We start from the raw sequence: 23160 nt of genomic DNA on the forward strand, positions 1-23160 counted from the left end.
ATTTAGCATTCATATACTTTCTTCTCCATCCCTACTTCTATTGCTATTAATAGAATTATAGTTTTTTATGTCCCCAGTCTCATAATTTTCAAAATTTTCCACCTGATTCTTTTTTTTTTTTTTGTAGTCCTACCACCTCCTGAGCTGTATCTCCCAAACCAGAGGATGAAAGGGGTAGCAACTTTTATAAGCAATGTACTGCAGCTAATCTCTCTAGGCCAGAGATGCTGGTGAGAGATGCTTCCATGGGACCTCCATGGACGTGGGACATGTGTCACTAGAAAAGTAGGCACAGTTATTATACCATGCAGCAGAGCCAGCTTGGTCATCTGAACAGTCTGACCCACAAGATCTCTGTTGTACTTAACTGATCCCTAGGAACAAAACTGATGACTGACTACACTAAGGTATCACCTCATCTGTGTAGTAGGAAATCTCCAGATCTGGTGAGCAGGGAGTGACTTAAGCCACCATGACAGAGAAATCAAGCGCCCTCACTCAAGACTCAGCCTCAGGGCCTCTTGATGAAGCAGAAGGCAGGTAACCCTGGGGTATGTATCTTACTATTGCAAGTCTTTTTCTTAGCCTTCTTCAAAGAAACCCTCCACTATTTACCTGAGTGATTTTTTTTTTTAAGACCACAAAACCACCCAATTCTCCTTCACTGGCTTGCTACAGTGTAAAAAATAAAATTCCTGAGGATGAAATATGAGGCACTTCACAATTCTGTCCTTGCTTCCTTCTCAAGACACAAATCATACCCACCTGTACCAGCTCACTTTCATTATGGCCAAAATGACCTACTGAATTTTCTAAGCAATTTCCCCATATTTTAACTCATTTATTTCACTGGCATGAAATACTTTTTTTCTGGGAAAAGAACTTTCTTTGCATATCACTTTTTAAGTAGAGGATCAGCAAGCCATTTGATTAAGACTTTTCTCTATCAAAAAGTATTGCTGCCATTCTGACCTCTATTCTTAGAAGCAGGGGCCTAAGGTATTTCTTTCTGCCAAAGGCTTTTATTCAGTTCTCCAGCCAATTCTGCCCTTACTAGGGTCTCTAAAGCAGACTGCTCCTTTGTCTTCCTACTGCTATCTCCCAAGGGTCCACATTTCAAATTCTTCTCTCCTTGTTCTAGATATTTACTTCCAGCAATGTCATTCAATCCATGACTTCAAATACTATTTATAGGCATCTATTATATCCAGCCCAAATCTTTCTCCTAAGTACCAGGCTAGAATGGCCTAATGGTAAACGTCATACAAACTTGATTTTGTAACAATTATAACAGGCTTCAAATGATCCCCTGGTCTCTAGTTTTTCTCAACTCCCTCTAAAAGGCTATCTATTCTTATCAAAGATATATATACATACAAATTTACATATATAGGTGTGTGTTTACGTGAATGTATGCATACATGTGAATCTCAATTCTTAAGACAGTATGTGGCCGGGCACGGTGACTCACGCCTGTAATCCTAGCACTTTGGGAGGCCGAGGCGGGTGGATTGTTTGAGCTCAGGAGTTTGAGACCAGCCTGAAACCCCGTCTCTACTAAAAATAGAAAGAAATTATATGGTCAGCTAAAAATATATATAGAAAAATTAGCCAGGCATGGTTGTGCATGCTTGTAGTCCCAGCTACTCGGGAGGCTGAGACAGAAGGATCGCTTGAGCCCAGGAGTTTGAGGTTGCTGTGAGCTAGGCTGTGACACCATGGCACTCTAGCCTGGGCACAAAGAACGAGACTCTGTCTCAAAAAAAAAAAAAAAAAAAAAGACAGTGCTATAGAATTTGATGGTTCAAATACAAAGAACCTTTAAGATATTAATGTCAGTGTTACCAGTTTAAGACAAAATAATGAAAAAAGTGATTAAAGATAGTTAATGGCCAAATACAATTTTGGATTTTAAACAAGGTAACATGGTAAAGAAAATGGGGTGCTCTGGTCAAATTAATTTGTCCAATGAACCTAGTAGTGACCAGGAGTGGTGGCTCACATCTGTAATCCCAGCACTTTGGGAGGCTGAGATGTAAGGATCACTTGAGCCCAGGAGTTCGAGGCTGTGGTGAGCTATGATCACACCACCACTGCCCTCCAGCCTGGGCAACAGAGGCAACAGAGCAAGACCCTGTCTCTTTTTAAAAAAAAAAAAAAAAAAACCTAGTAGAAATGACTAATTATGTTTCTTGATGGCAGGGACTATTTTTCAATATTCTTGCCACTTTTAAGACATAGCACATGTGCCTGGCAAAACAGATACATTTAATAAATGATTGTTTAATTCTGTTTAATAAAGTACATAATTTATCTATATATTTAATAATTTTAAAAGAAACATATAAATTTTTTCCCACAGTTTGTGTCCAACTGGTAAACGATGGTAGAAGGTTTAATTTTCTTTCATTAAATATAATAAGATTTTATTTAAAAATCAGTAAGAGTATATTGCCAGGTTCTACTTTCATATAAAATACAGTTTTATGGCCTAACTGTGATCTAGATTTATTATAACAGATGGGATTTAGATATATTCTGGAATAGATTTCAGACTTTTAATATGGTAACACTTCCATTTTATACATTAATATTTATAAAGGACCTAACAGGGTAAATGGAACAATGCTACATGTTAATTTAGTTAAACATGTCTGTGTTTTTCACAAACTTGCAAAAGTAAATAATGCTGCCAAACATAACATTTGACTTTTCTGCTTAACAGCTATTACTTACATTTTAAATACTCAGGGGTTAATGAGTCACTTTCCAGCAGATGAGTAGAGAGTATTTTATAAACCTCTGAATGTTCCCCCTCTGGGATAAAATTAAATATACTTTGATCCACAAGATCAGACTGAAAAAGAAATTTTTAAAAGTAAAATAATTTTAATGATTCAAGAGACAATTATTTTCAAAGTATATAATCACTATTAAACAACAGAAAAGCATATGTTTAACTTTCAATTTTCTATGAAATCCAACAAATGTCAAGTTATAGACCACATCTCAAAACACAACACTGAGAAGTTGGAAGGTTAACATTACCTTCATGGCTCTGATACTAGTGTCAATACATCCATGATCAATATGACCTTGAAAGCTTGACAATTATTTGCAAAGCTGTGTTTCACCAAATTTGAACATTTTAAAATACAATGGGACTAAGATAGTTAATTAGAAAAATCTTTGGCTACAAGATATAGTCTCACCACATATTCAAACCTGTGGTAAACGATGGTGGTATACACTACTACGAAGGACTAGTAACAGGCTACATGAAGAAGAAATTTGACTTTGGTGTCCTTTCAATTGTTCAATGTGTCTCTTTTTTTTTAATTTAATTTTTTTGGTCCTTTCTTTTTTATTTCATCTTTCCCAAGCATCTATCTTGTATCCCTTTGTTAAAAAGCCTTGCTTTTGGCAATCCCCCCTCAAAATAGGGCAACTAATATGCTAAGCATTATAATTCTTGCTAATATCTGACTGTAATCGTGACTCATTAATCATTCATCAACAGTAATGTGACAAACATCAGGTTGCCTACAATGTGTCAGGGCTGTGGAATTACAGATGAATAAGATAGCTCCTATTCTTAAGTACCACTGAAAAGAAAACTTCCATGACTTCACATTTGCTACTAAATCCAGTCCATTCTACCTGGTTTCTCTGTATTTTCAAACTGCTTTGTGGAATCCCAGGGATACTGGAGTGGTTTTCTCCAGGAATGTGGAGGTGGGAGTGGACGGCTGGGAAGTGGACAGGGGCTGTGAGGCAGGGCTCAGGGTCCTGCTCCTGCATTCAACCAAAGCAGTTTTTTTCTGTTTGTATTTTATACATCTGTGAAGATTTTGTTGGAAGAGCTCCACTGCTTAAAAGCAAACAATAGTGACGACACCACCAACAAAGAGAGCCACTAAGGATGGTGGGAGAGGAGAAAAGGGTGTTTTCTACTCTCCCAATGAGCCATACACCCACACCCTTCCTTCTGTCTCTTTTTTCTCTAGCCGTCCAAGCCCACCCTACGAAGGCGGATGGGCTTCCCCCTCTCTCCACATATTTGTATCCTCCATCTTTCAAAGACCACTTCAAATTATTTCCTTCAAAAAAGCATTCCCTTAAGAAAAAAAAAAATAAAAAAGCATTTCCTTAAAACTATAACCCTCATTAAAAATAATAAAACTCCTTTAGTATTTATTACTCATATCATTCATTTCTGTTCATTATACGTCAGCCTTCTGAACCCATGGGTTCTGCCTTCATGTATTCAATAAACCACAGATCAAAAATATTTGGTAAAAAACAGATGATTGTCTGACTGAACATGTGCAGACTTTTTTTTTCTTGCCATTATTCCCTAGACAATACAGTATTATGACTATGCAGCATTTATATTAAATATTATTAATACAAGTAATCTAGAGATGATTTACAGTATATAAAAGGATGTGTGTAGGCTATATGTAAATACTACACCATTTTCTAAAAGTGACTTCAACATGCAGGGATTTTGGTATCCACAGGGGTGGGGGGAGCCTGGAAGCAATCCCTCATGGATACCAAGGGGTGACTCGGTATATTTTAATGTCTACAACCTGTTGTTCCACAGCTGAATAAAAGTGCCCTATCTCTTACACCTTCAACCTCCTCCCTTCAAATCAAAGCACATTAACACTGTGTTTTGCCTATTACAGTTATTAATGCAGTAAATGATTTTGGACTAAGGAGCAATAGCCTGCTATACCACACAGCCTAGGTGTGTAGTAAACTATACCATCTGGGTTTATGTAAGTACATTCTGTGATATTTGCACAATAACAAAACTGCCTAGGAACACATTTCTCAGAACATCTCTCTGTTGTTAAACAACACATGACTACAGCTGAATGTCCAATTATTACAGATTCAAGTCATGACCAACCTGAGAAAACACAGCTACGCTAAAACAAAGACATACTTAAAGCTCTCATCCCCACTGTTCAACATTGTTCTCGAAGTCTACTTCCTAGTGCTTTAGAACATTTAAAATAGCCATTTAACAAGAAAGAGATTATATGATTTTTATACTTACTGGTAAATGTTCAAGTAATGAAGTTACACTCTCAGACACATATATTATGCTTCCATCTGTCATGATTGCTAAAAAAAAACCATCAAGAGCCTGAAATTAAATATAATGGTCAGTTAAATGAAAAGAAAAAAGTATTTCACAGGACAGAAATAAAAATCTAAGATAAACGACAAGGGATTTAATGAGGAAATATCCAGAGTACTGTCAAAATGCTAGCCTTTCCCTTTACAATCCCTTGGTACAGTGGTCCCCACCCTTTATGGTACCAGGGACTGGTTTCACGGAAGACAATTTTTCCATGGACTGGGGGTGGGGTAGGTAGGGGCACACCAACCTCTCTGCTAATGATAATCTGTATTGGCAGCTGCTCCCTAGCACTAGCATCACTGCCTCGGCTCCACCTCAGATCATCAGGCATTAGATTCCCACAAGGAGCCACAGCCTAGATCCCTCGCAAGTGCAGCTTACGGAAGGGTTTGTGATCCTATGAGAATCTAGTGCCCCCACTGACCTGACAGGGGGTGGAGCTCGTGTGGTGAGGCAAGTGATGGCGAGTGGCTGTAAATACAGACGAAGCTTTGCTTGCTCTGTTTGCCCACTGCTCACCTCCTGCTGTGCGACCTGGTTCCTAACAGGCCACTGACCAGTACTGGTCCTTGGCCCGGAGGTTGGGGACTGCAGCCTCAGTATGTAATGTATGTTTGTCGACTTTTAAATGCTTCTGAGGGAAAAATATCACTCTTTGGGTATCTCCTGGACAGTGGATTTCTAAAAGACACAGACTTGATGTTCTGCCTTCATCACTATGTATATTTTGTGATCCAACCATATATATACAGTATTCATGGCTTATTTGAAGATGATGCTAACATCTCCAAAGCACACACCACCTCAATGTTTCAGGCACACAAAGAACACACCGTTATTATTTTGGATATGTTAACAGAGAGGTGTATGATTGAAGTGTAGGTAGATATGTAAGAAATAAAGGAAAGGGAGTGGCAGGAAATTAAGCTAAAAACCTAGGCTGAGGTCAAATCACGAAAGGCCTTGAATACCAGGTTAAGACATAAGGACTTTCATTCTGTACACAATGGGAAGCCAACAGAAGATTGTGGGGCAGGGGGCTCTGCTTCAATGAGAGTAGTATGGAAACAGTGTAGACTTAGAGGGAAAAGAGAATCGAGTCAGGAAAATCTCAGTGGCTTTTGGAATAATTAGGGAAGTTAATGAGAATCTGAATGAAATCAGGAATAAAGAAGAAAGAATCTGAGCAAGCACTGAGAAATGTGAAGTTAGAGTTCAGGAGAGAAGTCACAGCCAGGGTACAAGACTTAAAAACAAAATAATCTTGTACTTTATACGTTACAAAATATTTTCATTTAAGAATCCCAGGTACAGAACTGACAGTAAAAGAAATGAGATCTACAAAAGAAAAAAGCATGCCAAAGACAAATCACTGGAAGAATTATCTACATAACGCAATGAAGAGGAGGAAAAAAACCAGAGAAAATGACAGAGAAGATAGAATACACTGTCATTAAAGAATCAGTGGAAGACAAGGTAAGTAAGGAGTAAGAGGGATGGTTCAGTGTAAAACGAGATCAGAGAATAAGGAATAAGAAAATGAGAATGAATTCTGGTGATTTTCAAAAGAGTTATGTCAACAAGAAGGCAAGTCAGACTATAATAAATTTAGAAATGAGTGGATGATCAGAAGGCTATTTATTAATACAAAACCACTCATTCATGAACTTTAGAAGGGAAACAAGGAGAAAAGACAACAGTTTTAAGGGAGCCAAATATCACGGGAAGGCATTAAAATAAAAACAACAACTACTAGTATAGTTGCAGGCTGAGGGAAAGGAAGATGCCGTGGAGAAGAAGCTAATGATATACTCCAGAAAAGATACTATAAAGAGGGATTATTCATCGTCTACCAAAACAGTTACCACATCAAATTCTAATTTCTTGTTTAATTAAAGAGCTCTCAAAAAAATAGCAACCATTAGTCGGAACCCTGTATGTCTTACTCATCTTTGTATGTGCAGCACCTGTAGCACCAGTGTGGCACAAGTAAGAAGGATACTTGTGGTATATTAGTATAAGTGTGATATATTAGTATAATTTATAGGCCTCCCTCTAACTCTATGTAATTGCTGAATGTACAGAAAAAGAGACACACACTCCCATATACCCTTCTATTGGGAAAGAGCTCTGTGTATCAGAAAGAACTTATTTTGAGTAGTTGCCTATCTTCTAGAATGGCTCCGACAAACCCATTCTGGGCTAATGTAAGCGGATGGAAGTGGAAATCTTGTAATTTAAGCAAACTCAAGAATTATTTTTTTAAAAAATATTCTTTAGTACAATAATGCCAGTATTACTATTATTTCATGAATAATAGGGTCAAAATGATGTTAAGAAGACAACTGCTTTTCTCACGTGAGGCGAGACTGTGTCACCTTTGAAAGCAAATTAATATTTACTATGATGATGTGTATTTGCTAGGACTCTTTGGAGCCATTATTAAGTGCAGCTCTCTTCTGCGACGAGAACAGACTGAGATCAGAACTCTTAAAATGTAATCCCACTTCTAAAACTAAAGCCTGCCCTTTCATCTTCAAAGCAGGCAGAGACTAAGTGGAGAAAAGCCTCCAACAGCATCTTGCCAAAGTCTTCACATAAGAAATGACCCAGGGCCCAGACTTCTTTTGAGAAATCATCTTCTTCACAACTTCACAGGTAGACGATTCGTACCTGTGAAGGGATATAATTCCCCAAGAAGGTAGGTGACTATGCCAAAAACTAAAGCGGCCTTGAGGAGGGTCTTCAAGAGGAAGATGAGAGACACACAGAAGAGACAGAAAGAGAACATCCTCATCCCAAGACTGAAGACTGTGAAGCTTATCCCTTCATCACACTGTATGATAAAAGTGAAAGGATTCATTAGTTAAAACTGCTTGTCTCCCTGTTTGGTACCTACTTGACTCACAATAAAAGGATTATATAGACCTTCATTGTTTGCTTAGTGACTGTGTAGTCTGGGAGAGGTCAGAATGGAAGTTCGGGGAAGCAGACAGTACGTCCTGCAGGGCACCAGCCCCTGCAGATTACTGGAGAACGCTGTCACGGGGAAACAACTACAGTGGTGCAAGACCTCCAGTGGATGCCTGAAACTGCAGATAATACCAAACTCTGTATTTACTATGCACAAGTTCCTTTTCTTTCTTCACAACTTCACAGGTAGAAGATTCATTCTTATTGTACATCTTTAGCAACCTCATGTATGATTTTTTTCTTTCCTTTTTAAGTCAAGAACTTTCAACTTTCACCTTCTCACCTAGAGGAAAAACTCTACAGCTTCTCTTTGGCATACCTGAATTGCCAGCAACATTACCCTGGTGATTTGGGGCCATTACTATAAGTAAGAATTACTTACCAACAAGCACTGAGATAGCAGGACAGTCCATCTGATAACTGAGACAGCTACTAGGTGACTAATGGGTGGGTAGTGTCTACAGCCTGTACATGCTGGACAAAGGGATGATTCACATCCCCAGCAGGACGAAGTGGGGTGGCATGAGATTTCATCACACTATTCAGAATGGTACACAATTTAAAACTTATAAATTGCCTATTCCTGGAATTTTCCATTTAATATTTTCAGACCGCTATTCGCTGTGGGCAACTGAAACCATGGAAAAGAACGTCATGACTAAAGGAAGATTATTGCACATATTAGGAGATCACTTCACATAGAGATGACTTTGCAGAGATCCAATCAAGCTAAGTTGCCTTGACTGCCTTGCCTGCTCTTAATCCCCCAAGGGTAGCAAGAAACATTCTTCATAAAATAGGCACAAGAGGGAGAGGAACAGGTGGTACTGGAGGACTTGAGAGAGACAGCCAACACAAGTGAATTTTAAGATCTTAGTTCCAGTTCTTCTATTAATTAGCCATCTGATCTTGGACAAGCTGTAATGTCTCCATGCCTCATCTCTAAGTGCACAGGTTGAACTAAAATGATCTGTTTTACTAGTAGCTCTAACATTCCAAGATGCAGCCTACATCAGAAATTCTGTGCTCAAAGTCTTACGTGGACTGTTTATCTGTAATCTGATCAGCATGACTAGCAAAGAGTGATACAACTAGGTTATATTCTAGCCAAACAAACTTCACCCAGACAAAACCTGTTGTACTCAAACTACGAATCAAACTTTTCATATTCAATCAGTAGATTTTGAAAGACTTTAACTGGGCATGTAAAATCAAATTTGAGCTAGCATGTGAAACCAGGTTGCAATATGTACACATACATATATATATATAAAAATACTAAAAATAAAAAATATTCTTAACATTAACATTAAAAATAAATGTAACATTTTTCAAGAATGTAACCTAAAATCTATGAAGATAATCATGAGAATATTTTCAAATTTTTAAATAAATTTGTTTTCTCTGTTGGATATTATAAATAATGTTATAATCTCTAGAATCTTTAATTCAATTTTTGGATGCCTATCTATGTATGTACTTACTACATGTGCCCTGGCAATTAATAACAAAAAAATCTGACCATTATGAAGAAAAATTTGAAGATAATACTATTTTGTTTAGCTTATTAGTGAACTGGTAATTTACCTACATTAATATAATTAATAATTGAGTAAACATTGTATCAATTTTGTAATTTGTAAGAAATTTTTTATACCAATAAGGCAGGGTATGTAAATAGTTTATGATTAACAAAGATCTTATTAAACAATTGTACTGAAATTATAATCATAAAATAAAAATTAAAGAGTAATTAAATGAGTTATTTTCCTTCTTTGTAGTAGATATTAGCTTGTGTGTACCCTTTTGTAACATATTACAATTGATCCTTGAACAATACAAGTTTGAACTCCGTGAGTCAACGTATATGTAGATTTTTTTCAACCAAAGGCAAATGGAAACTACAGTCAGTAGTCACAGGATGCAAAACCCATGTGTATGGGGGGTAGACTTTTCATATATGCAGGTTTCACAGAATTTACTGTGGATCTTGAGTGTGCATGGATTTTGGCATGCACTGGGCAAGGTGGGTGGGGAGAGGAGTCCTGGAACCAATTCCCCTCACATACCAGGGGACAACTATACTTATATCTAAAGTGATAAATTTTGGACAATGTCAATCTACTTTTTAGAAGAAAACAAATTAACAAAATTAAGAATTATGTGGTTTGTAACTTAAGTGTACACTAATTTAAAGAGCTAATTGTTGGTTAATAAGCTAAGAGTTCTGTACCATGACTAGCTTTCACCAAAAAGAAAAGTTTGTTGAAAGCCAGTGTACACAGAGGCTGAGGGCATGGGATCAGAGGCTGGCTGCCTGCAGTGAATCCCAGCTGAGCCACTTACTAGCTGTGTTCCTCTGGGTAAGTTTCTTAATCCCTTTGTTCCTCAATTTCCTCATATGAAAGCAAGAAAGAGATACTAATGTCCAGTTCATAATACTAAACATTACGACACAGAGATACTAGTGCTTACTTCATAAGAGTGTTGTGAGGATTCAATGAGTTAATATGTGAAAATTGCTCACTTATTTTTCAAAGTATGGGTTTAGGGTACAAAATAGAGTTAGTAAGATAGAATGAACAGTGACTATAGTGAACGGTAAGTTATGGCACACTTTAACATAAATAAAAGAGTGGAACTGGAATGTTCCTAACACAAAGAAATAATAAATGCTTGAGGCAATGGATACCCCAATTACCCTGATCTGATTAATGTAAATTGTATGCCTGTATCAAAACATCACAGGTACCCTATAAATATATATAACTATTATGTACTCATATAATTAAAAGTAAGAAATTTTTGAAAATTAAAGTACAGGTTTAAATGTTTACAATATATTTATACTCCAAAAAATTTTCATATGGTAACATTTCTGCTGAATACATAGAGACTTAATCCAATTAAATGTCCCATCTGAAGTGTGAACCGGAAAATTAACTCATTAATTTGCAAAATGTCTTGTTTCAGACTTTAGTTAAAGTACACAAAGACATTTGAGACAGGCCTTCACATATACACACAGGCATACCTTGTCTGATTGCGCTTTGCTTTACTGTACTTTACAGATATTGTGCTTTCCTCAAAATAAAGGTTTGGGGCAACCCTGCATCAAGCAAGTCTATTGGTGACATTTTTCCAACAGCATGTGCTCACTCTGTGTCACTGTGTTGCATTTTGGTAATTCTTGCAACATTTCAAACTATTTCATTATTTATATCTCTTATGGTGATCTGTGATCTCTGATGTTACTACTGTAATTGTTTTGGGGGTGCCACAAACCATGCCCATATAAAATGGCAAATTTAATAAATACTGTGTATGTTGCAAATGCTCCCCTGACCAGCCATTCTCTCTCTCCTCAGGCCCCCCATTCCCTGAGACACAACAATATTAAAAGTAGGCCAATTAATTACCCTACAATGGCCTCTAACTGTTCAAGTGAAAAGAAGAGTCACCTCTCACTTTAAATCAAAAGCTAAAAATGAGGTCAGTCAGAAGGCCTGTCAAAAGCTGAGACAGGCCAAAAGTTAGGCCTCTTGTGCCAAACAGAAAGTTGTGAATGAAAAAGAAAAGTACTTGAAGGAAATTAAAAGTGCTACTCCAGTGAAAATACAAGTGATAAGAAAGCCAAACTGCCTTATTGCTGACATGGAAAAAGATTTGGCAGTCTGGATAGAAGATCAAACCAGCCACAGCATTCCCTTACACCAAAGCCTAATCCAGACGAAGGCCTTAATTCTCTTCAATTCTATGAAGGCCGAGAGGTGAGGAAGCTGCAGAAGCAATATTGGAAGCTAACAGAGGTTGGTTATTGGGTATAGGAAAGGAGCTGTCTCCGTAACATCAAAGTACAAAGTGAAGCAGCAAATGCTGATGCAGAAGCTATAGCAAGTTATAAAGAAGATCTAGTTAAGATAATTTGATGAAGGTGGCTACACTACACAACAGATTTTCAATGCAGACAAAACAGCCTTCTATTAGGAGAAGATGCCATCTAGGACTTTCACAGCTAGAGAGGAGAAATCAATGCTTGGCTTCAAACCTTCAAAGGACAGGCTGACTCTCTTGTTAGGGCCTAATGAAGCTGGTGACTTTAAGTTGAAGCCAATGTTCACATACACCACTCTGAAAATCCCAGGGCCCTTAAGAAGTATGTTAAATCTACTGAGCCTGTGCTCCATAAATGGAACCACCAAGCCTGGATGACAGCACATCAGTTTACGGTTTACTAAATATCTTAAGCCCACTGTTGAGAACTACTGATCAGATAAAAAGAAAAAATATTTCAAAAAATCAGAAAAAATATTTCAAAATATTATTGCTCATTGACAATGCACCTAGTCACCCAAGAGCCCTGATGGAGATATACAAGGAGATGAATGTTGTTTTCATGCTTGCTAACACAACACCCATTCTGCAGCCCATGGGTCAAGGAGTAATCTCAACTTTCAAGTCTTATTATTTAAGAAATACATTTCATAAGGCTACAGTTGCCATAGATAGTGATTCCTTTGATGGATCTGGGCAAAGTCAATTGAAAACCTTTTGGAAAGGATTCACCAGTCCAGATACCATTAAGAACGTGGGAGGAGATCAAAATATCAACATTAACAGGAGTTTGTAAGAAGTTGATTCCAGCCCTGGAAGACATGGAGAGGTTCAAGATTTCAGTGGAAGTCAATGCAGAGGTGGTGGAAATAGCAAGAGAACTAGAATTACAAGTACAGCCTGATGATGTGATTGACTGCTATAATCTCACAATAAAATTTAACAGCTGAGTAGTTTCTTCTTATGGATAAGCAAAGAATGTGGTTTCTTCAGATATGGAATCTACTCCTAATGAAGATGTTGTGAACACTATTGAAATGACAACAAAGGATTTTGAATATTACATAAACTTAGTTGACAAAGCAGGGTTCAAAACAATTGACTCCAATTTTCAAAGTAGTTCTGCTGTGGGTAAAATACTATCAAACAACATTACATGCTACAGAAAAATTTTTAGTGAAAAGAAGAGTCAACCATTGTGGCAAATTTCATTGCTGTCTTCTCTTAAGAAACGGGCACAGATGCCCCAACTTTCAGCAACCACCACCCTGATCAGTCAGCAGCCATCAACACTGAGGCAAGACCCTCTACCAGCAAAAACATTGTAACTCACTGAAGGCTCAGATGATCTTCATCATTTTTAGCAATATTTTTAAATTTAGCTATTTATTTTTTACATAGTGCTACTGCATATGTATGCATATACTATTATACTACAGTATAAACATGAACTTTTATATTCACCGAGAAACCAAAAAAATAGTGTGACATTTTATTGCAATATTTGTTTTACTGCAGTGGTTTGGAACTAAACCCACAATATCTCCAAGGTATGCCTGTATACTAAAATCAGTCACTCTGTGATTTCTTTTTTGAGGAAAATAAAACTTTCAAAATTAAATCTTGACATACCTCTAACATTAATTGTGTAAACTCTTCATTACTAAGGAATGTAGGTTTCCAGTCCTGTCGAATTTCACTAGCATCTGACTGTGCAGTGATTTCTGTAAACAGACGGACACATTAGTAGCACACTCCAACCACCAGTGGAGTACACGAGTCCTACAAGGTGCCTTTTCTCTTCCCACTCTAATTGCAGATGAGAACCACAGGCAGTAACATTTATTGGTCTGGATATCAAGAGGTCCAGGTTTTGCTATGATAAAATACCCGAGTTAATGTGGCAGATCTTAGGTTTGGTCTCTTGGTAATACTAGTCTCTTGGGTTTTTCTCTGGGGGGCTGGGATAGCCTGTGTTGCTGACAGGCCTGAGATTGCTTCCTATCTGACACAATGACCCAACAACAATCAGAAAAAGCAGATTAGATCAAGTTTGTGGCCAAGCATTTTGAAGAAAGTCTGTTTTCCTCTTCCTTTCCTTGCTGTTCAAATGGTAATATCTAGAGAAGAGATAAGGAAATGAGCCTGGTGGAAAGGGGCCAAAGAGGTCAGTCAGTGTGCTTTCAGCAAGACCTTAGGCCTGCCTAATGCTGGGCAAAAAGATCTCTCCCAATTCTGGGTGCTCTGTCTTAACTAAATTAAGGAGACTCAATATTTTGAGTAAAAACTTTACAGTAATATTCCCAGAGTGATTTTGCTTAGCGTCCCCTTTGTGTTCTTAGTGGTAGAGAGCTGGTCAAAAATTTGGAGATCCCTGGCTTGGGACACATATTTTGTCACTCTTATTACTACTTTATTTTGCTACACACTTCTAATAGATTTAGTTATGAGAAAGCTATTCATAAGTGATGAAATCTGAACTGTTTAGGTAAATGCAGACATATTAAAACAACCAGGCAGAATAAAAATCTATGTCACAGAATATATTCTACAAAATATACTCTACTTTGTAGTAAGAAGTATGGACTAAGCTGTTTTGATTTGATTGTCAGGTATAAAAATACACTGTATTAAACTGTCACCCAAAATTTAGCATATAAGAAATGCCTGTGCTGGAATATGAAGAGTAACTAAGAAGAGTTACCAAATCTGGGGAATACAGTCATGCCTTTCAAATTCACATCAATTACATACATTTGGGAAATGGATTTAAATCCACAAGTAACTCCAGTCAAGTTTAATTAAACACAGGCCTATTTTAGAGTAAGTATACAAGAATTCCCTTCTATCTTAACACAAATATTATTTTTGTGAGAATTATATATCTAATTTTGGGAAAAAATCCACTTGTTGCAAAAATTCATCCTCTATTTTGGGGGAAATGCATATATTTCATTTCATTTCATTCAACAATCATTTATTGAACTCCTAGTGTCTTAGGGACTGATTTCAACGAGTATAGCATCTAACATGGGGCACTGAGGTTAGTGAGAATACTATCTGTAGAGGTAAAATATTGGTGGCAATAAATATTAAGATAAGCAATTTTGACACATTTACAAAAGAATCAACAGAATTTGACAACTATGATATGGTACTAAGGAAGATGAAAACCATTCTAAAGTTTTTTCACGTCTGAGTCCTGGGAGACTAAAAGGATGGTGATATAAAAATGGGGGAAAAAAAAGGGCAAGTTAAGAGAAAGTAGTGACGTGACAAAATGAAAATGAATTCAGTTTTAGATGCATTGAATTTGAGAACATGCAAAAGAAAGATCTAGAAGTTATCTGGAAATACAAGGCTAAAAAGTCTGCATCTAAAAATAGAGATCTGGTAGTTTAATAAAGACACAATAGCTGAAGCTATGGAATGAGATAACCAAGAAAAAGCAAGTAGAGAAAGTGAGAGAATAAGGATAAGACTGAGAAATGTCACATTTAGAAGGCAGAAATAGAGGAAAGTAGTTAGTTTCAGATAGAAAAGGGGAAGTGAAAGTGCAATACAACGGAATCCAAGGGGAATAGAAATCAAGGGAGGATAGATCAGAATTTCCAGTGCTAGAGAGATGCAGAAAAGGATGAGGTATAAGAAAAAGCTACTGCTCTATTGGGGGTGGTGGGAGTTAATATCATTAGTGAAATTAACAAAAATAATTCCAATGAGTGGTGAAGCATAAACAGTCTGGTAAGGCATTACAAAGCGAGCCAGGGAGAAGCAGAGAACCTAGTTACTAAATGTCCTTCTTAGGTCTGCATTTGCATTTACATCTGAAAAAGGAAATGTCCTTTTATAGGTTTTTTAATCTATTATCTCTATTAACCAAAATATTTAATATTCTTTATATTTTCTTTTCATGGCTCATTTAGTCAAGGCAATTTTGTTTAACAAATACTTCATTTAAAACATAGTATTGCCTAGATATACACTGAAACAGTATTTTAAAATGACATTAAGGCCTCTATACGATCTAGTTCTATCCTTTCTTTCAAATACACCCATAACTTTCCAACACAAACATGCTCCAGTGTACAATGAAGTCTCCCTGCTTCTCTGATTTGCACATATTTTCCCTGTATGAAATGTCTTCCTTACTTAATCTAAAAGACTCAGCTGAAAGATTCAATTATTTTAAAGCCTTCTCTGACACGGTTTTCCTCAGTGTTCTCCATTGTAAGTTCATGGCTGACAAGCACTACTCACATTATATTTATTTGTTTTACAACTATGTGCATACATATTTGTCTCCCCTGGCTTGACTTACTTCAGAGCCAGGATTGCTACCCTTGCGTGGTGAGAATTTAGGATACAGTAGGAACTAAATAAATGTTTGTTGAATGAAAGGAAGAACATACTTAGGAAATCTTTTAAAAGGCACTTATAAAAGGTGAAGAGGCATCCAATCTTAAGCATCTCTGTCAAGATTCTTTGAGAGTCTGTTATTAATAAACACCAGCCATTTTACTAAGTTAAAAATTTACCTTTATGCTTTCGTAAAAAATCAATGCTTTTCTGCAAAACAGTAGATTTGTCCATCTTTCTAGCATTACCAGGAAGCATGGATCCCAGCTCTTTAATGAGAACATTAAACTGATCTCTACGTTTCTTTTCAGATTTGTTTCTAGATACTCTGATGAAATAAGAAATAATCAGTTTTTAAACAATCCATTTAATTACACAAATAATTTAATACAATGCTAATTTGGATATGACACAGCATGTACTTCTGTCAATACAGATGATAACAAATACTCCTAGGTTACATATATTTCCTAGATTATCAACAATAACCTTAATTTGGGCAATAATTTTTCATCTCAGTTTAACATCATTAAAGTTTAACATCACTAAAGAAACTTTTACATACCAAGTATTTGACATACATGTTTTTGATATACATGCCAATAAGACATTGTATTTAAATCATAGGTCTTATTTAATCTAATATTTACCAATGATTATAAACTTGTGAGATTATAAATATTAATAAGATACATTTTGTGAAAGAACATGATATATAAATACAAATTATTAAAAATTATTTAATAGAAGAAAGGTATCCATCTAATGTAAGTTTTAAACCAACAAAAATCTAAAAGTGAAACTCTTACTTCCAAAGTTACTCATTCATTCTTCCTCTATACTCCTACATCCTAGCCTCCAACATAGAGTTGTAACCATTTGTTTGCATAATCTGGCTCTCCATTAGGATGTAGGCCACTTGACAATAGAGCCCAAATTTTTTCACCTAAGCACTTAACCATAACATCTAACTAACAGTAGACATTCCAAATGTATGTACTAAATGAATAATTACTGCTATTCTATGTGAAGCAGTAGCCTGTAAACAAAGAGCTCCTGAGACAAACTCATTTGTTTATAAAGCACTTAATCATTTTATAATACCATTAATTATCCGCTTCAAAACAAAGCAAAATACTTTTCCAAAAGGTCAGAGGATAATTTTATTTAATTTATCAACTGTTGACCAATATTCTTATCTCTTCCACTTTTCTAATATATCTAAATTCTTAAAGCAGATAGTTTTTGGAAATTAATTTACTATTTTCTATTACATTTACGTATTATACATTTATTTACTATTTTACATCTCTAATCAAACTACCTTTTTGCTTTGTCCTTGTCATCTTCTTCAACCAACCCATCAAAAATACTACTGTCATCTCTAAAAGAAAAAAGGAAGTTGGTAGAAAAAATAAGAGCAGACTCAGTAGGCAAGAGCAATATTAAAATGACATGTAAATCAACTCAGTCATATCCTAGGATTTTTATAAAGTCAATAGATAATATAAATTCAAACTACTAACCTGTTTTCTAGTAAGTTTAGAAAATCAAAGTTTAGCTATATTTATATTTTTAAAAGTTTATTACATATGTAAATTTTAAAAGTACACTTAACCATACTATGTATAGGACATGTTAAACAATTTAACCATTTTAAATACCTTGTTTCAAATTTTTAGTAATCAGTGAAAATCTATAGAAATTTAGTGTATTTGCCATTATATAAAATGATGCACTTGAAATTACTTTTACTAACTATAACAGCATAACTGAAATTTTTTCTGAGACATTCACTTTATAAAACCAAAAATTACTCATAAATAATACCTGGCACATTATCTTATATTAATACATCTCATTCATTTACTAATTCATTTGACAAATATTTATTAGCACTCATGTGCCAGGCTCTGTCCTGGATGTGGTTACAGAGCAGTGAACAAGACAGTTAGCTGCTCTTGTATAGCTTATTTTCCAGTATAAGAAACTAAACATGAAAATGTGTGATAAGTTCTAATTTATTAAAAGGGGTGATTTTTAGTTAGTAGGTAGTTACTTTAGTCTGAGTGGTGAGGGGGAAACTTGTTGAGGTGGGAACATTTGAGCTGAGATTTAAGTGACAAAAAGTGGCTGGCTACAGGAAGATGTAAGGAAAGAACATTATAACAAAAGAAATCAAGAGCACTGGTGCCTAATTCCTTAAACTAAGAAGCAATATTAAATAGTCTCCGGTGATTTATGAGCTTTCACATGAATTCACTATTAACTCCTTTAGCCACAACTTTCTGTGATCTATAAAGGCCTATAACCTATAAAATGGAACTCATCATTGAGATCATCTGCATGACTTTTATCACACAGGTCCATGTTTGGGATTCTATATGCCCTGAAATTTATGAAAAATTTTGTGTGTGTATGCATTTTTTTGAGGAGAGAGTTGGTAACTTTGACATTCATAGAGTTAAGGAACCCACATTAATAATCACTGCTTTATGTCTGAACACACAGATATCCTTAGATGTCATATTGTCTAGAATGGGAATTGGCAATCATTCAGAAGTCCAATGCCAAAATCATATTTTATCCCTGAGGGTGGTGAAAATGTATTCTTTCTGAGGAGAAGACTAGTGTAGATCCCACCTGCAACTATGGCATAGTCCATGGTACAGGCAGGCCTTTCTAAGGAAATTTCTTGCCCCTCAGGTCTTAAGTTCTGGTGGAGTGTATATCTTTACTATTTAGCTCACAGAAAAGGCAGAGAGCTGCCCCCAGATGCCAAAAGTCATTTCTGTGTACAAATCTAGCAGCAAAACTCTTAAAGAATTCCCAATGGATGAATCACAGTACAGCATAATAAAAGCACAGTAACTTTAATGTCAGACAGCCCAACATAGGTCTCATCTCTTACTATGTGACTTTAAACAAGTTATTTAACCTGACCCACAATTCCTCATCTGTAAAAATCTTATGCAATCATTATTAGGTTAAATGAAATAACATAAAAAGTATTCTGTACATTCACTGTCAAAAAGTAGGTCTTTAAAAACTGTTACTGTATTACATCAAATTTAAGATGCCATTAACTATTAAGACTCACCACTATTTCATGTGCCCCTAGAAAGAAAAAAAAAGTGCTACCAATTAAATTATGACAAGCCAACTGAAAGACCCTGCTAATGTCAGAGATGTTAAAATGTAAAAAACACAGAAAACTTAAAGAGTCTTAAAATCAAAGAAATAAGGAGATTCATCCTTTTCCCAAGAGTAAGATTTGAAGATTACAATTTTAACTAATGAAATTCTAATTATAGTTACTTCTGTCTCAGTCACAAATGCTAAAATGCTTGAAAGGATGAAGTTAGCACCAAGAGATAAGGAGAAAAAGGACTCTAGAAGGTGCCAAGAAAACATTTGCAACTGTTACAATTTCTTTCAGAGAAGCTATGGCCAAATCATTCAAAATTACAGCTGAAGACCCATTTAAAACACAAGCCTTAGCCTGTTAGTCTGCCTGGAGAAAACACTGAAGTGCCTGACTTTTACACCATGTTTGTTCAATATAGAAACTGAATTTAATAGTAATCATGTTCTCTTTGATATAGACCATTATTCTAGTAGTGAATTGTTAAACAGCTTTATATAATTCAAAATAAGAGCCTCTAAAAACATACCTGTCAACAATCGAGCTCATTTTACTACAGCTTACGGTAAACAACATAACATATTACGTTTTCGTCTTGTGGTAGACATTTGTACTTCTCCTGAAATGAAAAGAAAAATAAATCGTCATTAGTTTCCTAAAAAGCTTACTTTCACAAAGTTTTCTTGAGGAATACTATATATGATCATAGAGACTTCAAAATGATTTGTTTGTACCAAAGGCTAGAACATTATTTTCAAGCATGTATCTTTGGTTGAGGTACATTTGGGGGCTTTTTCCCTCCTTCTAAAAGAGGACTACAGAAAAAAAAAATTCAGTTTCTTAATTCACTTTCTTTCTACTATAAAATAATCAAAAGGGACTTTCTTAATAGTCAATAAATAAATTTGACTACATAACTGTAGTAATACTGTCTACTCAGCAATAAATATATGTTGAAAGCCTATTTTCTGCTAAATAGTATGGCAGGCTTTGGGAACATAAGAATGAAAGACAATCCCTGTAGGCACAAAATTTGCAAATAAGCAGGGAGATAGATAGCTAAATAATTCTAGGAGGTATAATGAAGATACATAGTACGTAATGGCATCACTGGGGAAAGGAACAATTAAGTATACCATGGGAATTGGAGAGGAGAGTTAAAGGAAACGTCCTTGATCACAATGAGTTTGCTGAGTCAAGATTCTTGTTACTGCAAGTATGGTCCAGAGACCAGCAACATCAGCATCCTCTGACAGCTTGTTAAAAGGTGACATCTTGGGCCCTGTCCTACTCCTACTGAATCAGAATGTACATTTTCACAAGGTTCCCATATGATAATAACGTATAACATTTGAGAAGCATAGACTAGAGGACAGAAAGAGGTAAATAACTGAAAAGATTCCAAGCTACACCAATGGCAATTTGCAAAGGTACAAAATGAGATAAGAGAACACCATATTTGAGAAACTAAGAGGTTTAGCATTTTCCTCATGGAAAACCTACGAATGTTACAATTTAAAGTTTTAATTACTAGGGCATAAAATGAGAACAAAAAATAGTAGAGGGGCAAAGGAAAGTCAAGTAGACAAGAGCCTTCTTATTAATATCAAGGGTCACATACTTACATTGAAGGAATTAAAAATTACTGCTTTCAAATTGACTGCAAGCCTAAAATTTGTCTTTCTATATTCTACAGACTGAGTATCCCTAATCCAAAAATCCAAAATTCAAAATGCTCCAAAATCTGAAATTTTTTGAGCACCGGCATGACTTTCGAAGGAAAATGCTCACTGGAGCATTCGGGATTTCAGATTTTTGGATTAGGGATGCTCAGTTGGTAAGTATACTGCAAATATTCCAAAATCCAAAATACTTCTGGTCCCAAGGGTTTCGGATTAAGAGATAATCACCCTGTATATAGTCTTTCTAAAAGTAAAAGTTTTATCTACACAAGATGCTATACCCTACAGTTATAAGTATAGAATAACCACCTTAATTCTAATAAACAACCCAGCATACAGTTTTGAGACATAAGAAATTCTACTCTATTATCTTTTTTATTTAAAATTTAGCAAATAATATAATATATAACTCTAACCAAACCACAGAAGATTGAAGGTATTATAAGAACATGAGATTCTAAAAAATTCTATCACTGGTTTCAAATCTACCTTCATGAGAGGAAGAGAGAGTAACCCTGGAAATGATGCTGCACTGCCTCTGTGGTTATGGCTGCAGAAGTGGGGCAGTGAAGGGTTAAAACTTCTTAAAAGAAAATGAGTGAGGGAGTCAAAGGTAAAAACAAAAAAGACTAACACCAGGATAAAACACTGTGATTTTAAGTGTCGGGGTAATATCAGCAGATGGAACACAGAATTAGAGAAATTTAGAGTTAGAAGAAAATTTAAAGATCACCTAAATATACTCCTCTGGTCCAAAAGACATACTTACCATAATGGTAATAACAGAGGTTGGTTCTATCACTAGAACAAAAACAACAGTACAAAAGTGACAGAGCAAATATGGGTGAATTCACAAAGAAAAGTTTCATTTGAAGTTAACAGGCCAGATCTGAGCCCCCTTATAAGGAGGCACCCAGTGAGCCATCAGTATGTTTGTTCAGTTACCAAAGGTAGGAAACAAGACAAACTACAAAAACAAAAAACAAAAAAAACACAAAGAACTCCAAGCATTAGAGGTCATACTACAGGAAGGGCCTTGCTGACTGTAAGAATGAATCCAAAATATTATAGAAGATACAGACTGATGCTTTATTAGGCTCTTTTACTATTGTTGTTAACAATATTCATCCAAAAAATAACTGTTGTCCAGCTAACAGAACAGCACAAGTCTGCATCTCTAACAGTCTAGCTCAAGATCTTTACTTTTCCAGCCAATTGATAGACATGTTTTACTTAAGAGAAAGATAGAGGAAGTAAAATAGGCCCAACTGAGTACCCTAGAGCAAATGCTGGAAGATTTCCCTGAACTTCTTTACATGGTGTCAAATTAACTTTAACAGAACAACATGGTAATGGTGGAACAGCCAAAATATTTTCTTTGGGGACGACCCTAGGTCCCATGCTTTCAATCCAAAAACAGTAGCTGGAGCCACATTTGCCCATGTAATGGATTCTAAGGAGGACACAAATGCCACTCCATGTCCCTACAAGCTGAAGAGGAATTTCAAGTATATAATCTAATATAGAATAAATGTTATTATTAAAAGATTTTTTTGTAAGTTTCATGACATTTTGAGCCAGAACGACATACAATAGTATGTCTCTGAAAGGATCAGGGGCAGTTACCGTAATCCAAAGTTCACCAATTATAAAAGATCAAGTTACAACTAGGAATCAAATGCTCCTATACGTAAGCAACTTGAGCTCAAAGTCATTCAGTAATACGACTTCCCATGAGCACACATCACACTACTATTTTATGACAACAGGGGGCAATGATGGCATGAATCTTTTACAAATATCATTTCAAAAACTAGCTTTAAAAAATATTCATCATTCATGGCAACATGGATGAGCTGGAGGACATTATGTGTGAAATAAGTCAGGCACAGAAAGATAAATACCACACATATCTGGAAGCTCATAGAACAGAGAGTAGAATTTTGGTTACTAGAGGCTGGAAACAGCAGGAGGGAGGTGAGAACAGGGAGAGGTTGGTTAATGGATAC

At 35.8% G+C, this 23160-nt stretch overlaps 2 protein-coding genes across 11 annotated transcripts in view; one reads left to right on the top strand and one right to left on the bottom strand.

Moving 5' to 3' along the window:
- Window positions 1–23160, top strand: part of TMEM165 (transmembrane protein 165) — a 100913-nt gene that overhangs the window by 52778 nt on the left and 24975 nt on the right. The window contains exon 7 of one of the 5 annotated variants that reach the window (XM_045533053.1): window positions 6459–6746. The exons of the other annotated variants lie outside the window; for them this stretch is intronic. Coding sequence (XP_045389009.1) covers window positions 6459–6551 — 93 coding nt within the window. The 3' untranslated portion in view covers window positions 6552–6746. Of the gene's footprint in view, window positions 1–6458; window positions 6747–23160 lie in introns of those variants that run through there. 5 annotated transcript variants of the gene reach the window in all.
- Window positions 1–23160, bottom strand: part of CLOCK (clock circadian regulator) — a 93741-nt gene that overhangs the window by 26562 nt on the left and 44019 nt on the right. For all 6 annotated transcript variants that reach the window (XM_045533047.1, XM_045533048.1, XM_045533050.1 and 3 more), the window contains 6 exons: window positions 19999–20088; window positions 17649–17708; window positions 16504–16652; window positions 13598–13689; window positions 5072–5161; window positions 2737–2857 (listed from right to left, as the gene is read on the bottom strand). In XM_045533047.1, the coding sequence (XP_045389003.1) occupies window positions 2737–2857; window positions 5072–5161; window positions 13598–13689; window positions 16504–16652; window positions 17649–17708; window positions 19999–20045 (559 nt within the window). In that variant the 5' untranslated portion in view covers window positions 20046–20088. The remainder of the gene's footprint in view (window positions 1–2736; window positions 2858–5071; window positions 5162–13597; window positions 13690–16503; window positions 16653–17648; window positions 17709–19998; window positions 20089–23160) is intronic.

The sequence above is a fragment of the Lemur catta genome, chromosome 19 (genome assembly GCF_020740605.2).
Source record: "Lemur catta isolate mLemCat1 chromosome 19, mLemCat1.pri, whole genome shotgun sequence".
NCBI classification, from domain to species: Eukaryota; Metazoa; Chordata; class Mammalia; order Primates; family Lemuridae; genus Lemur; species Lemur catta.